The sequence below is a fragment of the Temnothorax longispinosus genome, chromosome 11 (genome assembly GCF_030848805.1).
Source record: "Temnothorax longispinosus isolate EJ_2023e chromosome 11, Tlon_JGU_v1, whole genome shotgun sequence".
Lineage (NCBI taxonomy): Eukaryota > Metazoa > Arthropoda > Insecta > Hymenoptera > Formicidae > Temnothorax > Temnothorax longispinosus.
This window is the reverse complement of record NC_092368.1, coordinates 9,703,993-9,727,238: the sequence shown is the minus strand read 5'-3', so window position 1 is coordinate 9,727,238 and position 23,246 is coordinate 9,703,993. Positions and strand designations below refer to the sequence as shown.

The 23,246-nt window shown below is 42.9% G+C and overlaps 4 protein-coding genes across 4 annotated transcripts; 3 read left to right on the top strand and 1 right to left on the bottom strand.

Moving 5' to 3' along the window:
- Window positions 1–2,214: 2,214 nt before the first annotated feature.
- LOC139821364 (uncharacterized) lies at window positions 2,215–2,853 on the top strand. Its single transcript, XM_071792373.1, has one exon. The coding sequence runs from the start codon at window positions 2,215–2,217 to the stop codon at window positions 2,851–2,853; it is 639 nt and encodes a 212-aa protein (XP_071648474.1).
- A 1,042-nt stretch (window positions 2,854–3,895) lies between these two features.
- LOC139821363 (uncharacterized) lies at window positions 3,896–5,257 on the top strand. Its single transcript, XM_071792372.1, has 2 exons — window positions 3,896–4,031; window positions 4,161–5,257. Exons 1-2 carry the CDS (start codon window positions 3,896–3,898, stop codon window positions 5,255–5,257), a joined length of 1,233 nt encoding a protein of 410 aa, XP_071648473.1.
- A 574-nt stretch (window positions 5,258–5,831) lies between these two features.
- Window positions 5,832–6,962, top strand: LOC139821362 (uncharacterized). Its single transcript, XM_071792371.1, has one exon. It carries the CDS (start codon window positions 5,832–5,834, stop codon window positions 6,960–6,962), a length of 1,131 nt encoding a protein of 376 aa, XP_071648472.1.
- Window positions 6,963–8,488: 1,526 nt separating this feature from the next.
- On the bottom strand, window positions 8,489–8,824 carry LOC139821361 (uncharacterized). The gene has a single exon (XM_071792370.1). The coding sequence runs from the start codon at window positions 8,822–8,824 to the stop codon at window positions 8,489–8,491; it is 336 nt and encodes a 111-aa protein (XP_071648471.1).
- Between the last annotated feature and the right edge of the window lie 14,422 nt (window positions 8,825–23,246).

Sequence of the window (23,246 nt, the reverse complement as noted above, 5' to 3'; positions counted from 1 at the left end):
AAGCGCGCATACACATCGCGAGTATTGAAGGACCAATCGCATCTCGCACACGCCAAGATTTTCACATCGCGAGTGGACACACGTCGCGAATAATCAAGACATACTTCGTATTGAAGTTTTGCATCTCGCACACGCCCAGATTTGCGCGTCGCGAGTGAACGGGACATAGCTGGTATCGCTATATCGTGTCTCGCTCACGCCGAGTTGCACGTCGCGAGTGTCGTGAAGCACGTCGCGGGTGCAGAGACAAGTTTCGCAGCTCGCACACGCCGAGATTTGCGCGTCGCGAGTGGACGCGCGTCGCGAGTGACCGGGACATAGCTCGTATCGCATCGTGTCTCGCTCACGCCGAGTTGCGCGTTGCGAGTGTCGTGAAGCACTTCGCGGGTGCAGAGACAAGTTTCGTACCTTGCTCGCGCCGAGATTAACGTCGTGAGGGTCGTGGAAACGCATCGCAAGTGCGCAAAGGCATTCAAGCCCGCACGCCGAGAAATCACGTCGCGAGCGCGTAAACGCGTCCGTCGCGAGTGCTTACAAACGCATACGTCGCGAGGTTCGAGGACGCACGTCGATTACACATCGAGAGTTATCAACACGTACCTGATCGAATCAAGAGAACGAAATGGCAGACGTAAGAAAATTGAAGCAAAGTCGAGCGACTATAAAAGGCCAGATGACTCGAATCAATAATACTGTCGATGAAAATACATCAGTCGCCGAAGCAAAGGTCAAGTCGACGAAAATCGAGAGCCTTTAATTGGGAGGCTTTCCAAGAAGTGCCGAAAAGGATTAACGATGCGAGGTTAGAAGAGGCCGGAGTCGCCGCAGGCGAAGAAGTGCTGCCTACCGCAGAACAAAAGGCAAAACGGCAAATCTTTGAAAATATCTATTTCGAAACGGCAACGAAGATTCAAACGGTGCTCATTACAGCACAAGCAGCGGCACAGGCCGCTAACCAAGTACAGGCTCAGGCCGCACGGGCAGAGCAGCAAAACGAAGACGGACGATACAGACCGACGATTGGATGTCGAGCTCCCAACGTTGAAACTTCCAGAATTCAGCGGCAATTACAATAAATGGCTCTTATTCAAGAATGCGTTCAAATCATTGATTCATGATAATGCCGTACTCACCGAAATACAGAAGTTTCAATATCTGCGAAGTTCATTGACAGGCGAAGCGTTGCAGGTTATCGGAGGCTTGGCAACGACTGCAGCGAATTATGACAACGCATGGGATCTTCTTACAGATTATTATGAGAATACGAAACTTTTAATTAACACGCATTTGAGTCAATTGCTTGATTTTCCAACCGTATCAAAGGACAAACCAGCAACAATGAGACAACTGATCGTTCATGTCAGAACGCACTTGAAGGCTTTAGAAACACTAGAGCTTCCAGTCGATAAGTGGAACGAGCTCCTCATACACCTGTTAAAGAACAGGATGGATTACAATACGCAAAAGAGTTGGGAAAAAGAAACTAACAAAGACAAAGAAAACCGACCTACGTTGGAGAACTTTCTGACTTTTCTCAATGAGCGAGTACGAACGCTTGAGATGATCGACAAGACAAAGGGAAAGCCGGATGCATCAAAGGCACCGAAGAAACAAAAAAGAAAAGTAGCTTTGGCAACCACCTCTCAAGAAAGTTGTGTCATCTGCAGCAAGAGTCACCAGGTGTACCGATACCCGGAATTTCTGCAACTATCGTGCTCTGACAGACTGAAGGAGGTGAAAGCAAAGAAAATGTGTATAAACTGCTTAGGCAAAGGTCACTTTGCTGCGGCTTGTAAATCGTCAGCATGCCGGAGGTGCCACAAGAAGCACAACACACTGTTGCATTCAGAGCAAGAAGAAAAGACGGCAACCGATACGAAGTTAGACGAGGATGCTTCAAAGAACTCGGTGGTCATGCACGGCACTCAGAAAACCATCTTGCAAGATACGGAAGAATCATCTTCTGTGATCAACCTCGCAAAAAAACCCACGTCGTGAGTGGTGCTATCAATGGCCCGAGTCATAGTCAGTGACGTCAATGGAAGTCAGTACAACTGCCGTGCACTCTTGAATGCAGGGTCGCAATCAAATTTGATAACGCAGGAACTCGTTAATAGGCTCAAATTGAAGTGTAAAAAGCAAAACGAGCTCATTAGTGGCATAAACTGATCACAAACAAATGTCGGTAAAACGGTAGAAGTGAAAATCCGATCGATGTACGCGGATTATGAGATAACCATCGAATGTTTCGTGTTGCCTGCCATAACAGAAAAACTTCCTCAAGTCAAAATCAACACTAAACTGATTTGCTTGCCGAAGGGTTTGAGTTTAGCAGACCCAGATTTTCACACGCCCGGCACGGTGGATATTTTAATAGGTGCAGGACTTTTCTGGCCATTAATCTGCAAGGATTATATTCAAAGACCAAAGGGCATACCCAGGTTACAACGTACGTTGCTAGGATGGATCGTAGGAGGGGAACTCCTCGACGCAAGATCGGAAACCCCAAGAAGCTTCTGCGGTCTCATAACAAGTGCGCAACTCCAAGCACAGTTAGAACGCTTTTGGAAGCAAGAGGAGACGTTCGAAAAACGGAGTCTTACCCAGGAAGAAATTGAATGCAAACGGCAGTTCCGTGAATCAGTTAGGCGAGACAAAACCGGCAGGTTCATCGTAACACTTCCAAAGAAACCCGAAGTTGAGCTCGGCGATTCAGGGAATCAAGCATTACAGCGGTTATATTCCCTAGAGAGACGATTCAAGGGAGATCCAGCATTGAAAAATGCGTATGTTCAGTTCATGGAAGACTATGAGAAACAAGGCCATATGTCGCTCGTGGGACTACCCTTATAAAAATGTGCCCTTCATTGCCATTAAAAAATGCCATTGAATTCCCATTGTTCCAGACGCAATGGAAATGAAGGCATTTTTGCCAAAGATAAAAAGTTCCACACAAAATCCCATTGGTATTGCTATTGGTATTGCCACTGGTTTTGCCGTTGATATTGCCATTAGTATTGCCATTGGTATTAACACTGGCAATACCAATGGGATTTTGTGTGGAAATTTTTATCTTTGGCAAAAATGCCTTCATTTCCATTGCGTCTGGAACAATAAGAATTCAATGGCATTTTAATAAATGGTACTATTTTGTCTTTAATATAAATGCCTTCATTTTCCATTGCCTTTGGTTCAACGGACAATCTAATGGGAGCTTTTGCCTTAGGCGACTAGCGCCTGAAAATATCTGCCTCGGTGTCCCGTAGGGGGTCTCATACATATACCAGTCCGTGTCGAACCTTGAATTTGAGAGAATGCATTAACGATGCGACGCCTAGCGGCGTCGATGCGAACTGCCGGTAATACAGTTACCGCGCGGGCGTGATGATGATGCATGTACCACTGGTGGCGCGAACCGCCACATTTACCATTGACAAATTTCCATTACAATTCACACTGAACAACATTGGCTGAAGGTAGAAAAATTCCATACAAATTTTATCCTTCATGAGTCATTGGCAGCTTCCATTACGCCTGTATGGAAAAGGTTGTCATTCGAATCTTGCCATTGTCTTTCCATTCATCTTATTGCCACTCAATATTTTCCATTAACTTTTCCATATAATTTGCATTGCAAGTTTCATACACAAGTTTTAACCTTCATAAGCCATTAGCAGTTTCTATTACGCCTGTATGGAAAAAGTTGTCATTCGAATCTTGCCATTGCGTTTCCATTCATCTTATTGCCACTCAATATTTTCCATTAACTTTTCCATATAATTCGCATTGCAACTGTAGGGCAACCATACATTCCCACTGACCGCCATTGAGCACTCAAGGGCACATTTTCATGAGGGTAAGCCCAGACACGCGCACGAAATCAGGGCAATCGTACATGCTTCCGCATCACCCGGTGATCAAACCGGACAGCATGACGACTAAGTTACGTGTCGTATTCAACGCTTCAGCGAAGACGACGCTGGGGACAGCATTAAACGACAAGTTATTAGTCGGTCCAAATAAACAGAAGAGTCTGTTTTGCATTGTTTTACGTTTCCGATCACACCCCTTTGTAATAACGGAGAACATAACAGCAATGTTCCGACAGATACTTGTGTGTGAAGAAGACAGAGATTTACAACTGATCCTGTGAAGATCAGATCAGTCGCAGCCAGTTCAGGTCTTTAAGCTGAACACGGTGACATATGGCACCGCATGTGCACCCTATTTGGCCATCAGCTGCTTGGAAAGATTAGCGATCAAAGAACTGGAGAAGTTTCTAAAAGCAGCATTGACAATCGAAGAAATGGAAAAGTTTCTAGAAGCAAGATTGAAGATCGAAGAGCTGAAGAAGTTCCTAGAAGAAGCATTGGCAAACAAAAAAATGGAGAAGTTTCTACAAGCAATACTGGTCTTGCTAGACTTTTATATGGACGACGTTTTGTCCGGCGCAAGTACAATAGAAGGGGCCATAGCTTTGCAACAGCAGCTGTCTGAGTTACTGCAACGGGGACAGCTGCGAAAATGGAGTTTCAATGATCCACGAATATTGGAGCATCTACCAGAGTCCAGCGATAGTAACAGCTTCTTGAAGATAGACAAGGAGGGTGTTATGAAAACATTGGGCCTTCTATGGGACGCTCAGTCGGATGTTCTACAGTACAGCGTGACAATAGAAGAGAGTTCAAGGGTTACGAAACGTCTGGTGCTATCCCAGATAGCTCAGATATATGACCCCCTTGGCTTGCTAGGACCCGTGGTCATCATCGCCAAGTGTATCATGCAATCTCTATGGAAAATTAAAACTGGTTGGGATGAGGTTCTCCCAACGGATTTAGAGACCACGTGGAAGGAATACTACAAATCGCTGCCGCAAACCAACGATGTGAAGATTCCGAAAAACATCAACCCAGAAAATGCAAGCGGCCAGTTCGATCTCGTCGGTTTTGGAAATGCCTCAGAAAAGGCATATGGAGCCGTTCTGTATGCTGTTTCACGAAAGTCAGGAGGTACTGCACAAGCGCATTTGATCTGTTCAAAAAGCAGAGTCGCACCCCTGAAAACGATATCGCTAGCAAGACTGGAACTCGAAGCGGCGCTACTGTTGGCTAAACTGTCCGAACAGGCAAGGGAAGCTTATGGTGCCAAGATTCAAGACATAATTTTATTAAGCGATTCGACTGTTGTTTTCAACTGGATAGCCGAGTCCCCAAACATTAGAAAGGCGTACGTAGCAAATAGGATCACCAAGATTTAAAATCTTTCGCAGGGTGTGACATGGCGTCACGTTCCATCCAAGGACAATCCTGCAGACCTTCTTTCCAGAGGAATGTCGGTGGACATGTGGAAAACCAGTCAATTGTGGTGGCACGGGCCTGAATGGCTCACCACAGGTCAATGGCCTGAGCAACCAAAAATCCTAGGCGATACGTCCGAGATGAAGACAACAGCGCTGATTGCAACAAAGAACAAGAAGTACGACATCCTACGAAGATTTTCAGACTATAGGAAGCTTCAACGCATAGTCGCTTATTGGCTACGCTTCAAGGCGAACTTACTTGGCGCAAAGAAGAGCGGACCTTTAACGCCAGACGAACTAGAGCACGCGGAAACCAACATATTGAAGATAACGAGAAGTGTTTCTGAAAGAGATGCAGGCTCTCGAGCAGGAGCAGTCGATTCCCAAGGGTAGTAAGTTGTTGTCCCTCAGTCCTATCCTTGATAAAGAAGGAATCATAAGAGTAGGTGGTCGGTTATCTCAAGCCGATATTCCCGAAACTCAGAAGCATCCAGTATTGTTGCCAGTCAAGCACCACGTCACAACAATCATTATGAGAAAGGAGCATCTCCGGCTTCACCATTGCGGACCGGAGCAGTTGCTCCACTCAACACATCTAAAATATTGGCCTCTGAGCGGTCGACGAGAAGCAAACAAAATTAGGAGAAGTTACATAAAGTGTTTTCGAGCCAAGCCAAGGACACCTGAAGGACTCCTCATAGGAGATCTTTCTGGGGATCGAGTCCGTCATATATTGAGACCATTCACCACAACAGGTATAGACTACGCCGGACCATTGCAGGTACGAGAGAGCCGCAGGCGGGGAAGGATTCACATCTCTAAAGCCTGGATCGCAGTTTTTACCTGTTTTGCCACTAAAGCCGTACACTTAGAGCTGGTGACGGAGTTAACTACCGAGTCATTTCTGGCTGCTTTACGAAGATTTTTTGCGAGAAGAGGAATTTGTTCAAAGATCGTGTCCGACAACGACACAAACTTTGTCGGAGCTGCAAGAGAGCTAGCAGAAGTATACGAATTTTTTCGGAAGGACACAGAAAAGATAGCCAATCACTTGGCACGTCAGAAAATCGAATGGAGTTTTATTCTTCCTCGATCTCCACATTTCGGAGGTCTTTGGGAGGCCACTGTCAAGGCGACCAAGCGACACCTCCACACTGTCACGAAGGGTCTGGTTTGGACGTTTGAGGAATACTCAATGCTGCTCGTAGAGATAGAACCAATCCTGAATTCGAGGCCTCTTACTCCCTTGTCCAACGATCCTAACGATTTATTGGCATTGACACCTTCCCATTTCCTTACAGGAGACTCCTTGTTGTTTCCACCAGAGTATAGTTATCTGGAAATCCCGGATAACAAGCTGTCGCAACCGCAGCATGCCCAGAAACTACGCCAGCACTTCTGGAAGCGTTGGCAGGAGGAATACCTCCACGAGCTGCAAAAGCGTCATAAGTGGCGCACTAGAAGCAAGGATATCGAAGTCGGTACCCTAGTCATTCTGAAGGAGGACAATGTACCCCCGCTGCAGTGGGTCTTGGGGCGAGTGAAGGATGTTCATCCCGGCAAGGACGACGTTGTCAGAGTGGCGACAGTCAAAACGCCCACTGGATTACTTAAAAGAGCCGTCCAAAAACTCTGTCCACTTCCCGCAGAAGAAGACTGTTAACTTATATAGGGGAGACCGGGGCTAAACAGTCTATTTTTTTTCGGTGCCGATTTTTAACAACAAAATAAATAATTTTAGTTATATATATATGTCTTTATTTCAGCTATACGCCAAGAAAGGACTTGGTTTACAATTCTACTTAACACACACATCCATCCACACGTCAAACATCCTTCTTCTTTACAAACAAGCCGCAGTACATTATTATTTACATTATTTTTATTGTTTACAGCCATTATCTTTTTTATAGCTTTCCTCTCTCCTTTTCCATAATCTATTTAGCACCTTTCCTTTTTCCATTCTAAATTTGTCATCGCATATATTTTCTAATCGTTCTCCGTTATTCATACCTAAGTTCTCAAACCACATACTTGTGATGTTGCATTCGCTTATATAATGCTCTAAGTTGTCCCTACCTGACTTGCAGAATCTACACTTCGTATCTTCCTCGTCAAGCCAATATTTATTTGTATCCTCTAAATTGCCGCACCTTAATTTTACCATCGCTCTAATCTCATCTCCTGTTTTTACTTTATCCAAGTTCACTTTTAATAAGTAACTCGGTGTTTCGTTGCTTGCTTCTATCTTTTTGTACCTTGAATTATATTTTGCCTCTACTATTTTACTGTTTATTATTTGCCCTTGTATGTCCTGTTCCCTTATTCTTACTAAGCCTTCAGTATTTTTATCTTCATTATTTAATTCTTTTATTACTTCAGAGCTTCAACCATTGTTATTATAAAATCTTTCTCGTTCCAAACTATATAAATCCTTTTTCTTTTTATCCATTGTGTCCTTTTCATCCCAACATGCCTTTACTAAACTTCCGTCTTTTTTCTCTCTGCTTTTTTTTTCGAATCTTATGGCTCTTATGTCCCAACAGATTTTAAGTTTTTCTAATCCTAGTTCCCTTAGTATTACATACCTCGGAGTGCAAAAATCTAGTCTAAATACCCATCTTACATAATCTAACATGACTTTTTCCAACTTCTTTTTTTCACACTACCCCCATATTTCTGCTCCGTATTCCATCACACTTTTCACTAGGTATTTAAAAAGCGTCCATCTCCTACTAAAATTATCTTTACATAATCTTTCTCCTAAGCCCCAGACCCTGTTTGCCGCGATCCTTCCTTTCCTTTTCAGTTCTTTTATATAATCGACATAATTACCTTTCTTATTAAACGTGAAACCCAGGTATTTAAAAATATCTACTTCCTCTATTATTTTTTCGCCCCATTTCCATGTCCTCCTGTTTTTTTTTACCTTTACTATTAAATACTAGCACTTTAGTTTTTTCTGTATTTAATTCTAGTTTCCTTTCTTTTAAAAATCTTTTTAACATGCTCATCATATCTAGTAAAACCTCTCTATTTTTCGCTACCAAAACCGTATCATCCGCGTATGCTAATGACCATATATACTCTCATTCCTCCAAGCTCCACTCCTCCTATACCACGCTTTTCTAAAACTTTATCACTGTCCGCATTGTATAAATTGAACAGGGCGGGACTCATCACACAGCTTTACCTTACACCTTTCTTTGCTTTGAAGCATCTTGTGAACCCATCCATCGTCCTTATTGTCACCTCCATCTCTTTGTAGATTTCTTTTATCCTGTTTATTAAACTGCGATCCACTCTTTTCTCTTCCATTATTATCTTCCATAAAATTCCTCTGTCAACGTTGTCGAATGCTGCCCTTAGATCCACAAACATTGTGAAAATCTTGTCTTTCCCAGTTGCCGAACCTTTCTCCTTTTCCCTTTGCACTATATGGTTCAAGATAAATATATTATCCATCGTGGACCTCCCTTTCCTAAAGCCGGCTTGGCTGTCAGGTATCCTCTCTTTCCTCTCCATTATTTCCTCCAATTTGTTCCTTAGAATTTCCGCATATACCTTGAATGCAGTGCACAGCAGAGAGATCCTTCTATAGTTGTCTGTTCTCTCTTTATTCCCCCTTTTATATAGGGGGACAACTATACTTGTTCGCCATTCGGTCGGAATTTTACTTTCCTTTCAAATGAGCTTCAACAGATCAGTTAGACCTCTTCTTACTGCTGCGCCACCATACAGCCATGCTTCCATTGGGATTCCATCGACACCTGCAGCTTTGCCTAGCTTCATGTTCCTGACTGCCCTCACTATCTCCTCTTCTTGCAGCTCCCTTTCTGTATCTTGAACCTGCTCTTCATTTCTTTCTTCTGTTCCCATGTCACGCATCTCCAACGCCTCATCCCTTCCTTCCATCTCGGTCCCACCTAACAGCTCCATGAAGTAATAAGGATATTATTCTCTTTCCATTCTTTCTTCTTTCTTCGACTGTTTATGTAGTTTCAAATTTTCTTTTCGTCCTTCAATTTTCTTAATTTCTCTTCTTCCCCCACTCTCTTCTCCATCCTTTTGCTCTATAACCACCCCTTCAGGCATTTCTTTTCTTCCAAATAGTCTTCCTTACTTCCCTTTCCACATCTCTACCTTCTGTACTTTCTTTTTAGCTCCCTCTTCTTTCTGGTACAACTCCTATTCCACCAATCTTTGTGCCCTATTTTCCTTCTCTTCTTTAACTTAATTTCCTTATACACTAAGGCTCCAAGGATCCAGTTTTTGATTTTCTCCCATTTCCTATCCACCGACTCCATTTCCTGGTCCTCGGTTTCATTCCATACCTCCGTCCTCTCCCTGTATAATTTTCTTGCCTCTTTGTTCCAAACTATGATCTTCTTTGACATATTCCGTTCCTCTTCTTCCTCTTCTGTACACCCCTCCATTTGTCCCGTATTCTCCTCTTCCTCCAGTAACAAGGTCAGCGAGGCAAATGATCCGAGTCCACCCTGTCCCCTATTCTAAATTCCAACACTCGCTCTTGCGCACTATCGTTTACAATTGCATAATCAATTACCGAGCACCCTCTCGCACCCACATACGTATATTCCCCCTTCCAATCCCCCTCTGTACATCCATTCAAAAAATACCATCCTTTTTCATTTATCATATCCACAAAACTTCTGCCGCCATCTCCTATGATTTTATTTTTACTTTTCTTTTCAAAGTCATACTCCTCCTCCCTACAACCTCCTAAGTTTCCTATTTTAATATTAAAATCACCTCCTATAATAATATCTTCTTCGCATCCTTCGCATTGCTCTGTTATTTTTGCCATTATCTTTTCAACATCTTTCTTTGCTCCTACATTATATACTGTAAAAATATTTAGCTCTTTTTCCTCTTTTACTATTCTCGTTCGCGCAATTCTTTCTGTAATCATTATACTTTTATAATTCTCCACTTCCGCCATCCAGCCTTTTCTAATACCTATTAGTAAACCTCCATTTGCCCTACTCTTCCTTTTTTCCCTTACAGCGTTAATGTTTTTCCAGTAACATGTTACTGAATTATTCGCAGAGTACCTATTTAGCTTCCTTTGAAAATTGTCATTATCTATAACTTCTTTAAGATTATCGTTATTTGAATTTATAATTGGCATTTAGATTAGAAACATTTCGCTTGTATGTTTTGCAATATATTTCGCATCAAATTTGTCATGTTATTAGCATTATTTGTTTCCAATTTTAGTTTTAAGTAGGTTGAAAGATTGTCTTTCAAGGGGGGCGGAGAGTTGACGATTGTACCGCCAGAACGGCGTTAGTTAGAGTTAGTGTTGAAACAATATGGCGATAAAGGAAAGGTAACGGAATAAAGCTCTGTGAAATTTTGACTGAAATCCTGTGTACTTTCTCTTTAACAAAGATATACAATAAGACCAAGGGAAAAACGCCATAATCGGTCAGGACAGGATCTTGATTGTCCGAATAATATATATATTTCATTGTTTTTATCCTTTTAATGTAAATTACAATTCTGGATGTTCCCTTTTATCATGTCCATAAGACGTTTATCGGATACCCTGTGGACATGTTTTAGTGATATAAGCATGTCCACCAATCCACCGATCTATTTTTCATAAACAGATATACCATTGACGTCCATAGAATGTCCGAAGGACGTAAAACGGATGGCTTATGGACATCCTTAATATCCTTAAAAGACGTCTTATAGATGTCCATCGGATATCCGTGTGCTGTTTAGGGAGAGAGCACATATAAATAAGGATAGCATATGAACATACAAACTTGTCCATTTCAGGATATTCTTAGAGTGTCCACAAATATATATTCTATGGATATCTTTATAAGGTCCATGGACATCCCGACAAGAAATGGACATAAAACGGACATCCATAGAATGTGCTGTCTGAGATCATAATCAGAAGATCGATCATGTATTTTTTCTCCTAGGACAAAAACGTAAAAAATGAAAAGTTTATTTCTTTCTATTCAACACCAATAGAAAGAGATAGTTACATAAAACTTTTCACGTTTCCGCTCTAGGGAAAAAGTTACATGATCGCTACTCAGTGATCGACTTTTGAATGTATTGCCAATACATTTTTTAATAGTTTTTAAAATTATAAAAATACGTGTTTAATCAAAATTTTATTATTGCTAAGATATATATTAATAGTAGATACTATAACATTTTATGTACAAGGTGAGTCATTTTAATTGACGCAGGCAAATATCTCGAAAAATATGGAAGATGTGGAAAAACATTTCAGACAAAAGTTGTATGATCTAAAGAGGGACACATGATTCCGATGTGAGTCATGTTGTAGATGTCGTCGTTTTTAAGAATATTAAAGGCGACTAATTTCTTAAATAAAACTTGATTTTTTCCTTAAGGGGAACGGTAAGGTTTAAACGGCCAAAAATTGGGTAAAATTCAAATGTCATTTGTGGACAAACAGATAAACATACATAAATTTTCTTCTAATGCATGTTATTAGTGCTTTCTTAGCGAACTAAACGAGACGTAAAAGTTTCAAAAATATAAATAATTAAAGGTAATATTGATGATTGAAGGCAATCGCGCGATTTGCGCACTGCTATGTTCTTGCCACGATTCCTAGTAAACAAGCTGGAATTTTTTAGTTTTTTTGGTGCCATTTTGTTGATAAAATCGCCCTCTATAGACTGAACCTAAAGTCTAAAAAAGTACGTCAAGATTACAACAATGACAGCAAAAAAGAAAAAATTTCGGAAAATTTAAGTTATTTGTTGTTAAAACAGTTACAAAAAATTAATTTTTGTACGCTAAAATAAATTCAGTTTATAAAAAAATTCGTTATCTTTATTTAAAAAAGAAATCAAGTCGATATCTGCAGCCGTTCGTGAGTTATCGCGGCAAAACTAACGAAAAATGTAATTTCGAGAAAAACACGCTTAAAGTTTAGGATAGTTTTAGCTAAAAAATTGATACGTACGAAGCTCAAAAGTATCCGCGCTATAAAATGACGTCTCCAGGTCAGTTTTCATTGCAGCAGTAATCACAGGACATCACAGATTTTTTTCGGCTTTGGCCTCTTCTAGACACAAGGAAAAAGTATAGCTACAAGGCAAATTTGCACGCGGACTCTTTGCCGGCCAACACTCACATTTTTAACTTTCCTGAGCTCAATTTTGCGAATTTCCCAAAAAACCAAACTCGGACATATTCTTAAAACATCACACTACCAAAATATGTAAAAAACAAAAAATTGAATTTTTTGGAATTTCAAACCTTACCATCCCCCTTAAGATAGAAGTTGTAGATCTTGTCGAGACGTTTATATTTATACATAAAATAATAAAAGAAAGCGAATAATAATAATATTAATTTACATTTGCAATTTTGTAAAACTGAATGTGTATAAAAGGGAGTTTACACACGAATGATTAGTGTCGCCAATCGACTAACGCCAGTAAAAATGCAAGTGTAAACACTTGATACAAACTGGCGCTAGTAATGTAGCGTTTACTGACGGTTATTGGCCAAAGCATATAACCTCAAAATTTAAGGTTATATGTTTGCTGTCATTTACTGTGTGTTTAATTAATAAATGTTAAATATTTTCCATATTATACACCAATAGCATCACTGTGTAAACACTTGTGAGTTTGCTAGTCGGTTTCTGGCGCCAATAAATGCCAGTCAGTTGGCGCCACTAATCATTGCGTGTGTAAACTCTTTTAAGATGCAATTAAAGGTCCCCGCACACATCTTATGTGTTTAAGAGCGCGCGTGACGATAGTCCAGGAGCGGGATAGATCGGTTTACGTAATTTTAAAGTCAGATTTAATCGTGAGCAACGAACACTGATTTTATTTTACAAGATTATGATAACGTTTAAATTTACAAAAAAGTTTACAAGAAAGTTTTGCAATAAAGTTTATCCGAATTATTAACAAGATTTAATGTTTTACGTTTTAGAGCGAATTTACCACGAATCGGTTTAAGATCTGCGACGATTACTTTTACGTGCGAGAGCGAACAAGAACAAGAAGCTCTCTTTACCACGCAAAATAATTTATAAGCTCGGTTTACGTGTAACGTCTCATTCATCTAATAAAATCTCTCTCTTTGAATAATTTGGGGGTTACCTCTTGGCATCGCATTACATTGGGTGCCGCAGAGGCCTGAAAAGTTCACATCACTTAGAACGCCGATTTACGCATCGAAGTTGGTAGATGAGGCGTCACGTGACAGGAGCGCACACGCTCGGAGCGCTTCGTAGTTCCACGATATCCTAATTGTCGTTGGTTGTTAATAATTTGACCGAGTGACTTGTCGACTTTCTACTTCAGAAAAACCAACGACAAATAGGATAAATAATAGACAACAAATGAAAAAAAAAACAGTTTATTTTCTGGAGACTGAATCTTTTCGAATGAATATTACAATTTGTCTTAAGAAAAGAAACAGTCAAACTTATAACGAATTGACAATTTTATGTATGCTCGGACATTATGGAAAAATAGCCACTCGTCTGCTGAAACTGCAGTATGATGTAGTTCATAATGTCCTGATTAAAAGTCTAAATGAGCCCAAAATAAAAAAATGGACAGTTTCCGAGATACGAGGGGTCAAAGGTCAATAATAGTGCCACATTCAAAAATTCTACCCTTTGAGCATATCTATGTGTGAGCAGTGCTTATGTACGATTCTGCGTATGTGTGTGTATTTGTGTGTGAGCGTAGCCTGGTATGATAATATAACAATAGTAATATAGCCAAGTTCGCAATATGGCCACCTACGAAACTAGTGCAATCATCAACCAATCTTGTTTTCATTGGGTGGATTTCATTTAGCGACTCAAGCCGACACAAGCGTCATTCTGCCTCTTTTCAACATTCAATGAGCAACAAAGATAGAATGACGCTTGTGTCGACTTGTGTCGTTAACTGAAAAGTACCTTTGACTGGATCATCAACCGGTCTTGCCTTTATTAGCTGGATCAACACAGCCGATCTTGCTTTCATTGGCTGGATCATCAATTAATCTTACCTTTATTGGCTAGATCATCAATCGATCTTGAAACTCTGCCATCGTGTCACACCGGAGAGTACGAGATCAGATGACAATATAACGTCGGTGAGGGTAATACGGCCAGATCGGCAATATGGCCACTCATGGTACGAATGCGTGAACAAAAATAAAATTAATGGTAATAAATACAGAAACAGCTTCTTAACTTTGAAATTAGTAACACAAATTGTCATTTGTTTTTTACGCTCAAAAGTTGTCGAGATTGAGAATCGATTCCGTGCTAGCTTACCACGTGATGTAATAACCAATTTTTTTAAGTATAATAGTAATTTTATATTTAGATACAATAGTGATGAGGATACGTCGGGACCGAGATGGGGGATCAATCGCGGTAACAGAGACAGATCACTAATTAACTTCACTGCGGATAGATATATTTATTGCGTACGTTACAAAGCTCGCGTGTATCGCCGGTCGTGATTACACAGGACAGTGCAGAGCGGAAGTTGCGATGAGCGCAACGGTCGCCTTTTCGTCGATATACATTCATTGCAAGATATCGATCAAACTCCCGATAATCATGGTCGACACGACGCCGGATGGCGCCACTCGGACTGAGTGGGCGCATGCCCGCGGGAACTTAACTTCCCAACACGCCCCCTCAATGCGCACACGGCCAATCCCTCCGGAACTATGATGCGCTGACAATTCCGAGGTCCTTGATCTCGAAATCCTCCATCAAGCCTTGCTTGACTTCCATCATCCACTGCTCGTTTCGGGAAGCCACCAATATGTCGTCTACATAGATCAGTAGGAGAAGTAAATCCTCCCCACGACGTGCTTGATATAAGCACGGTTCTCCATGCGTCGGTAAGAGCTCCATGCTCTTGAGTTTTTCTTTCAGACGAATGTGCCACTGTCGACCGGCTTGGCGTAGACCATATAGGGCCTTCTTCAATCAACAGGCATCTCCGCCCGATCTTAGGATCCTTATCATCGTCTCGGCTCGAATCTTCATCTCAGGAGTGATGCTCTTCTCGAGGACCAACCGCTCGAGCGTCTCCAGCAGTATATCCGGAACATCCATGATAACCTCCTCCTCAAGGTTTCTGTTCAGGTAGGCTGTGACAACATCAAACTGCCAGATGGTTAGATTGAGCTCGGCTGCTAGGGCTAGCAGCAGTCTAATTGACTCAAGTCGAGCCACAGGTGCAAACGTGCGGTGGTAATCAACGCCGAACCTCTGGCTAAACCCCTTTGCGACAATTCTGGCCTTTCGCCTCTCGATGGATCCATCTGTGGCATACTTGTTTGTCAGAACCACCCGGCAGCCCACACTCTTCTGGCCCTCAGGTTTTTTAATGACGTCCCAAGTATCATTTTTCACCAGACTTTCTACCTCGGACAATATGGCATCCTTCCATTCCTCACGTTCCTCACTGGACATTGCCTCGCGTAAAGACACCTCAGCGATGCCGGCAAACATCTCCTGTAGAGGCTCTTGCGGCAGGGTCGCATCGAGGAAGACGTCATCGTCCAGCTCGTCGTTGATTATTTCCACCGGTACATCAATATGATCCGGTTCGCTACCTGTAAATGTCTGATATTCTTTACGAGGGCGCTCCCTTCCACCGGTACGTATTATCCTAGGCCGCCCACGCGCTCGCCGGGCGCTTTCTGTGACAAACGGCGGTGCGGGTCGATCTGGAGTGGGTGGAGACAATGGCGAACCGAGAGCACCTTGTCGCTGCTGAGGTGCCGGTCCAGGCAAATCCGGAGCGACATCCCCGCCTGAGGGCTCCTCGACCCTCAATAACTCATTAACTTCATGTTCATCGGCCACACCTTCGGGCGCCGCTTCAAGGAACTTAACATCTCTTGCGACGATAGCCTTTTGCTCCTCAGGCATCCACACGCGGTATCCCTTGGACTCTCGTGGGTAGCCAATGAGCACCCCTTCGGCTGACCTAGGCGCGAACTTGTCCCTTGTTGGGTCCTTGTCGAGAACGAACACTTTCGTCCCGAACGTCCTGAGGTAATCCAGCTTCGGTAACTTGCCTGTCCACTTCTCGTAGGGAGTGAGCCCTCCCAAACTACTGGACGGACAGCGATTTTGTATATGGCAAGCGGTAGCGACCGCATCAGCCCAGAACATCGAGGACAAACTGGACTGCAGCATTAAACAGCGCGACATATCCAGGAGAGTTCGGTTCATGCGCTCGGCGACCCCATTTTGCTGAGGGGTGCGAGCGACCGTCAACCGTCGCTTAATCCCGAGATTCGCCAATAGAGAATTCATCTCGTCGTTGAGGTACTCTCTACCGTTGTCGGACTGCAAGGCCTTAATGCTTTTCCCGGTCTGTCGCTCAACAAAGTCTTTGTAATGCCTGAATGCATCACATACCCTGCTCTTCTGCTTGAGGAAGTACACCTCGCACCATCTTGAACTGTCGTCTATGAATGTGACAAAAAATCTGGCACCATTCGCTGACTGGACACGAAGAGGGCCAACAACATCAGTGTGCACGATACTTAACACCTCGGCACACGGTGGGTCCCCTCTCGGAAATGGAAGAGCAGTCATTTTTCCCCGCAAACAAATCGCACACTGCTTCAGGTCATCGGCTTTTTTCGTGGATGGCGACGCTTGATCGAGACAGTCCATAACCTTAACCTTAACCAGGTCCCTAGAGTTCAGATGTCCCAATCGTTCATGCCACTTCCACAAATCGGAACGTCGAGGGGCGCTGGCGGCCCCTGCGCAGTCGACCTCTTCCTGAAGGTAATATAGGTTACCCCATCGGCGAGCCTCCATTCTCACATTTCCATCCTCATCGGTAACCAGCGCTGAGCCTCTACGGAACATGACCGTGTGGCCTCTGTCAGTAATTTTTGCCACAGAAACTAGGTTAGGTTGGTCCTTAAGTCTGGAACAAAAAGTGTGTTCTGAAGTTCAACCACGCGACGACCCTGGTTACCTAATATTGGTATCTTCACGGGTCCTTTCCCTTCTACAATCGTTGAAGCTTGACTCGCCAGGTTGAGTCTGCCCGTCGTCGAAGAGTCAATCTTGTCAAAAAGGTCCTTCTCGCCACACAGGTGCGCGGTGCATCCGCTGTCCAGGATCCATGCGTGCTCGCCCTCGGATTCGCTTGAGACTCGGCAGCTATCTTCGAAGGTAGAGTGGTGAGCCAAATAAGTGTCGTCAGCCGCGTTAGCAGCCGGCTTAGCCGGAGGGTGACTCGTGGGCTTCCGCTTCGATTTATCGGAGGATTCGCCCGAAACATCCGGGCAATCAGGAGATTTATGCCCCGGCTTTCCATACTTGTAACACACGATCCCGGGTGCGTCTTCGGTAGAGCCTTTGTGCTCCACCTTTCCTTTACGTCGCCTCGGCAGGCGTCTTCCACCTCGGCTGGTCGCGAGAGCACCGGCCGCTTCAACCACTGCAGACTGTGCCCTGACGTCATTCTCTTCCAGAATTTTCACCTTGAGGGCCTTGGCGGTGGGAAGCTCGTCGCGTGACTCGATCGCGCATCTAAAATTCTCATAGCTTGGTGGAAGACTATATAATAACATGATGGACAATAAATCATCATTAACTTGCACATCCATAGCCGAGAGTTTATCGACTGCATTGAAGAATCTGTTCATATGGTCTCTTACGTCTCCACCGTCCACCAAGCGCTGCAAAATAAGCTGCTTGAGCAGGGTCGCCTTCCTGGCTGGTCTTCTCGACGCGTAGATTGACTCGAGTTTGAGCCAGACCTCTCTCGAAGACGTCAAATGTCGAACCTGCGGAAGCTCTGACGGATGAATGGCCAAAATCAAGTCCGATCGTGCCTTTCGGTCGTTCTTCCGCCATTGTGCTTGCGCTGCTGCGCTCGCGGCTACGGCCGAGGCAGTGGAATCCGCCGGTTGCGGGAGGCAACACTCACCGCTTACATACTCCCACAGATCACCCTTTATTAGCACGGCTTCGATCTGCATTTGCCACGTGTCATAGTTGTCCTTCGTCAGGAGTTCAATTTTAGCCGGGTTCACCATAGTCATTGTCCCTCACGGCAAAAACACGTGATCACTTTACACGCACGTGGCAACGCGAAAAGATCGAGAAGCACGCGGCAACGCAAATTATATCGAAACGTAAGTATCAGACGCAATATCAAACAGCACGCGGTAACGCAGTCAGTAACGCGATGTCGAACAGCACGCGGTAACGCAATCACACGTTACTTGGTTCTCACCACAAGCACGCGGCAACGCGATTCTATCACAGCACGTGGCAACGCAACCTCAAAGTTCGATCGCGAGATCAATCGCACCTCCCGCGTCTTGGGCCCATAACCTGATGAGGATACGTCGGGGCCAAGATGGGAGATCAATCGCGGTAACAGAGACAGATTGCTAATTAACTTCATTGCGGATAGATATATTTATTGCGTACGTTACAAAGCTCGTGTGTATCGGCGGTCGTGATTACACAGGACAGTGCAGAGCGGAAGTTGCGATGAGCGCAACGTTCGCCTTTTCGTCGATATACATTCATCGCGAGATATCAATCAAACTTCCGATAATCATGATCGACACGACGCCGGATGGCGCCACTCGGACTGAGTGGGCGCATGCCCGCGGGAACTTAACTTCCCAACAAATAGGACTGTCAGGACTAATTAATAAATTTAACTCGAGATAGAGGGGGAAAGTCTTTCGGAGCGTGCGGATGGTTGGGAATTAAACGTAGTGGAAAAGAAGTTTCTGGGAATGGAGTGAGGCAGGAAAAATGGAGCGGCGCGTTGGAACCGAGGGAGGAAGAACAGAGGAAGCGGAGTAAATAGAGGAGACTCCGAGAGGGAAGTGGATGAAGAAAGATCCTGGAATTACGGAGAGAAGCCTTGGAGGTTAGGACACGGAAAAAGAAGGAAGAGGGGGAGGAGACGTCAGAGGTGAGGTACAGAGGAAGAGGAAGATGACGTTGTTATGACGGAAGGTGGCGCGCGGCGCGGCCAGACGGAGAGGCAGCACCCAGCAAACGAAAAAAGATTGAAAAGAATTAAAACGGAATTGCCAGGAATTCAATTAAAGACTTTCCGAATTCCATTCTGTCCAAAAAAAGGATTGAAATAGTTTCAATATCATGGAATTTCTTATTGTGGAAAAATTTGTTTTTTTTTTAATCTTTGCCAATCTCATCCAATTCCGACACAAAAATATTATACCACTGAATGCCAGGTTAGGGATTGGAAAGTTTCGTGATGAATTCCATTGAATACCATTGATTCCGTTAACGAAATGAATACCATTGAATGCCAAACTAGAAATTAAAAATTTCCGTATTGAATTTCATTAAATTCCGTCTATTTTGACAATAAAATGAATACCATTGAATGCCAGAATAGGGATTGAAAAGTGTCCGTGTTGAACTCTGTGGCGGTACGCGCCACCAATCAATAGTACACGCCCGAGCGGTATCTGCATTACCGGAAGTTTGCGTCGACGCCGCTAGGCGTCGCATCGCCGGGGCATCTTCTCGAGTTCAAAGTTTCGTCTCGACCGCTATGTAAAGGGACCCCCTACAGGGCCTGACAGATCTTACAAATCTCATTTTCGGGCTAATTGCCCGTCGGCAGTAGTGCGTGTAATGCCCTTAGGCATACACAAAAGCTCACCGACGAACAACGGCGCTTGGTCGCCCAACGAAGGCGCAAGACGCCGGCACACGGCGCGAGTCGCCTGCCAACCAACTAACGGCGCTTGGTACCGCCACAGATACTATAAAATATATTAATTATATAGTAAATAAAAAATAAACATTTATCTAAAAGCATTGAAATTTATTACTCTTTCCTATTTTCATAAAATTGTGTGTGTGCGGTCATTACGGGAGGAATTTAAAACAATTTCCTAAACCATCTAATGCCATGCTATTCCATAACCTTTACGGATTCCATAGGATCGAATAGAATTAAAAATTTCTTTTTTGTATTCCATGGAATTGGACCATCTCATTTCGAATCCCATCTAATTTCATCTAATTCCGCCAAAAAAGGGATTCAAAGGTCTTTTAATCCTTTTGCGTTTGCTGGGCGTGGAAGCGACGAGGCGATGGTGGGGCCCCGGCTGGAGCTGAGACGGCGCGGGGTGCCGGCCTTTCCAAAAGAGTGTGTTGGCACCACTGCGGGGCGTCGGCGTTGAGGCGCAGCATAGGGGCCCGCGGTGCTCGCGCGCGCGGCGACGAATGAGAGTTGGACTGTCGCGGCGGCGAATGGGGAGCTGCTAGGGAGGTCGATATCGCGCAATCGATCGAGAGTGATGAGTCGATCGAGGAAGAGGAAAGCCCGGCGATAGCACGTGAAACAAAACTTAAGGCGGAAGACGAAGACGGAAAGAGGAAGAAAATAGCGAGCCGAAGGAAAAGAGGCATAAGGATATAGAAGAAAGGAAGGAAAGAAATAGGCGGAGGTAAAAGAGGTAGACAAGAAGAAAAGAAAGGAAGAAGCGGACTGAGACAGAATCCGAAAATAGAGGAAGACGTAAACAGACGTAGAAGAAAGAAGAGAAGAAGACGAAAATGTGAAGAGGGCACAGAGACAAGGGAGAGGAAAAGCAGTCGCAGGAGGGGATGAAGAGGGGGGTGAAGAGAAGGGGAGAAGGTTTTAGATTTGTAGAGGACTTGTCTTTTTTTATTGACTGTTTTGAATGTTGTAGAAGGCGCTGAGTTTGGAGGCGAGGTGCGCTAGGAGACGGTGGTGATGAGCCAGAAGAAAGATAAGAGGAATAGCCTGTAAGGATAACAGATGGAAGGGAAGAGAGGAATGAACTACAGGAACTAGATGGACCAGAAGGAAGGAGCTGGAGGAAGATGTTTATAGGGTTAATAGGGGAAAGGGTAGATAATTTTGTAAGGTCGCACAATGGCTAGGTTGCTTGTTGGAAATTGAATGACATATTTTGTAAAGGTTTTTGGGAACGTTTTCCTAGAAAAAACGCCTTTCTTGGCAGAGCTGAAATAAAGTCGATATATAATAAATTTAACTCGATTGTGTCTACACAGATTCCTCTTTATAAATCGTTTTTAAATATTGACCATAAAAAATGGATTGTAAACACGAGTGAAAAACACATTTCAGACAAAATTCTTAAATTTCTAAGTTTAGGAGATAGATTCGCTCTTCCTATTAATTCCAAGGATAAAATAAATCGCATATGGACGGTTGTAGACATAATCAAGAATTTTGAGTGTAATGCGTATAAGATTGACGAAGATCTGTTGGAAAAAGCACGTATCCGTATAACCAATTCACTATATAAATTGTTAAGTAGTGACAAATACATCAACTACATAGACAGATACATTTTACATGAATTCAATTACTGCGTAAAATTTCTCCGTGAGAATGATGATGTCTTTGTTACTAAATCTGACAAAGGCCAGGTAACTGTAATTATGGATAAGAACATGTATCTTAATCAAATGACCGATTTGCTCAATGATAGTTCTGCATATAAAAAATTAAATAAGGATCCGATAAAAAAAATAACTACAAAGATTAACGAACTAATTAAAACTTGGTATAATAAACAACTCAATTGTACTAATGGAAATCTCCCACGTTGTTATGGACTACCGAAAACACATAAGAATGCTTTCCACTCCGAATTATCGTTTTGCGCGTTGGGGAGTCCATTGTATAGCGTGGCTAGATTATTACACGATATTCTTGACCAATCTGTGCCTAAACCTCGTTCATATGTCATAGGACAGTTGATCTTTCGTCGAAATGATTAGCGGTGTGAGAATTGAGGATGATGATGTATTGGTTTCGTTAGATTTTCCCTCTCCCCGATTCTCGCAGATTTTGTTATGGAGGATCTAGAGGTACTGTCTGCAATCGTTGAGTTTTGCTATATTATTTTATTGTAGATACGTCGATGACATTTTTGCAGTGGTTCCAAAATCAAGAATCGATGAGCTACTTGAAACGTTTAATAAATATCACGTACGATTAAAATTCACTTACAAGATAAAAATAAATGGTGCATTATGTGAGTCGAGAAAAGAACTCATTAATAACAAATTGGTTAACCCACGTTTTCTGGACGTTATATTAATTATTTCTCAAACCACCCTTTCAAGTATAAGGTTAATTCGTATGTATTTGACCGGAAATAAATGTCCGGGAAAGAATCTATCATATGAAATCGTTTGTATTTCGTATGAAGACTTTTGAAGTGCAATTGAAAAGGTTTGTGAGTCATTCGTTTAATTGTAATTAATTAATTATTTTTACACCATGCATTTAGCCGAAATAGATAAATTAATAAAAGTTTTTATACGGAATCGTTTGTATTTTGTATGAAGAGTTATGAAGTGTGATTAAAAAGGTTTGTGAGTCACCCAGATAATTTTAATTAAATATTTATAAACTCGGTAATTAGCCGAAATATAGATTTTTAGTTATTCATGTTAAAAGAAGAAGGCGCTAGTGTTCCCGAAGGTCCGTCTGCAATCAGAATTAATATGAACGTTTTAAAAATTATTTTATACTGAAATAAATAAATATACAGGCTAATAAGCCTGTAGCTATAAGCGATAGTTGCTAATTAAGTTTGTCACTCATATTTCCATCTTGCAGAGGACCTCCGTAACGAGATCAAAGATGTACACCAGCTGTGCAGGGTGCAAGAGGTTATCTCAAACGCCCTTAATTGGGCCACAGTCCAATTAAGAGCGACTCAAATGTCATTACCGCTGAGAAGTACTTCTTGCCATTTGAGTCAGCATGTCAGAGCTAGTCACTACGGATTGTGGTGACACAGCACTGGACTGCCTGCAGAAGTTAATCGCATATAGCCATCTCACTGGCAATGTGCCTGATTCAACGGAGCCTCCCAGCAAACGCAAAAGGATTAAAAG

Excerpts from the sequence above, each read along its gene's own strand:
- LOC139821364 (XM_071792373.1), top strand. The coding sequence starts at position 2,215 with ATGTACGCGGATTATGAGATAACCATCGAATGTTTCGTGTTGCCTGCC.
- LOC139821363 (XM_071792372.1), top strand. The coding sequence starts at position 3,896 with ATGCTTCCGCATCACCCGGTGATCAAACCGGACAGCATGACGACTAAG. Across the intron at positions 4,032-4,160 it reads CGGTCCAAATAAACAGAAGA|ATCAGTCGCAGCCAGTTCAG; the intron begins GTCTGTTTTGCA and ends TGTGAAGATCAG.
- LOC139821362 (XM_071792371.1), top strand. The coding sequence starts at position 5,832 with ATGAGAAAGGAGCATCTCCGGCTTCACCATTGCGGACCGGAGCAGTTG.
- LOC139821361 (XM_071792370.1), bottom strand. The coding sequence starts at position 8,824 with ATGGAGAGGAAAGAGAGGATACCTGACAGCCAAGCCGGCTTTAGGAAA.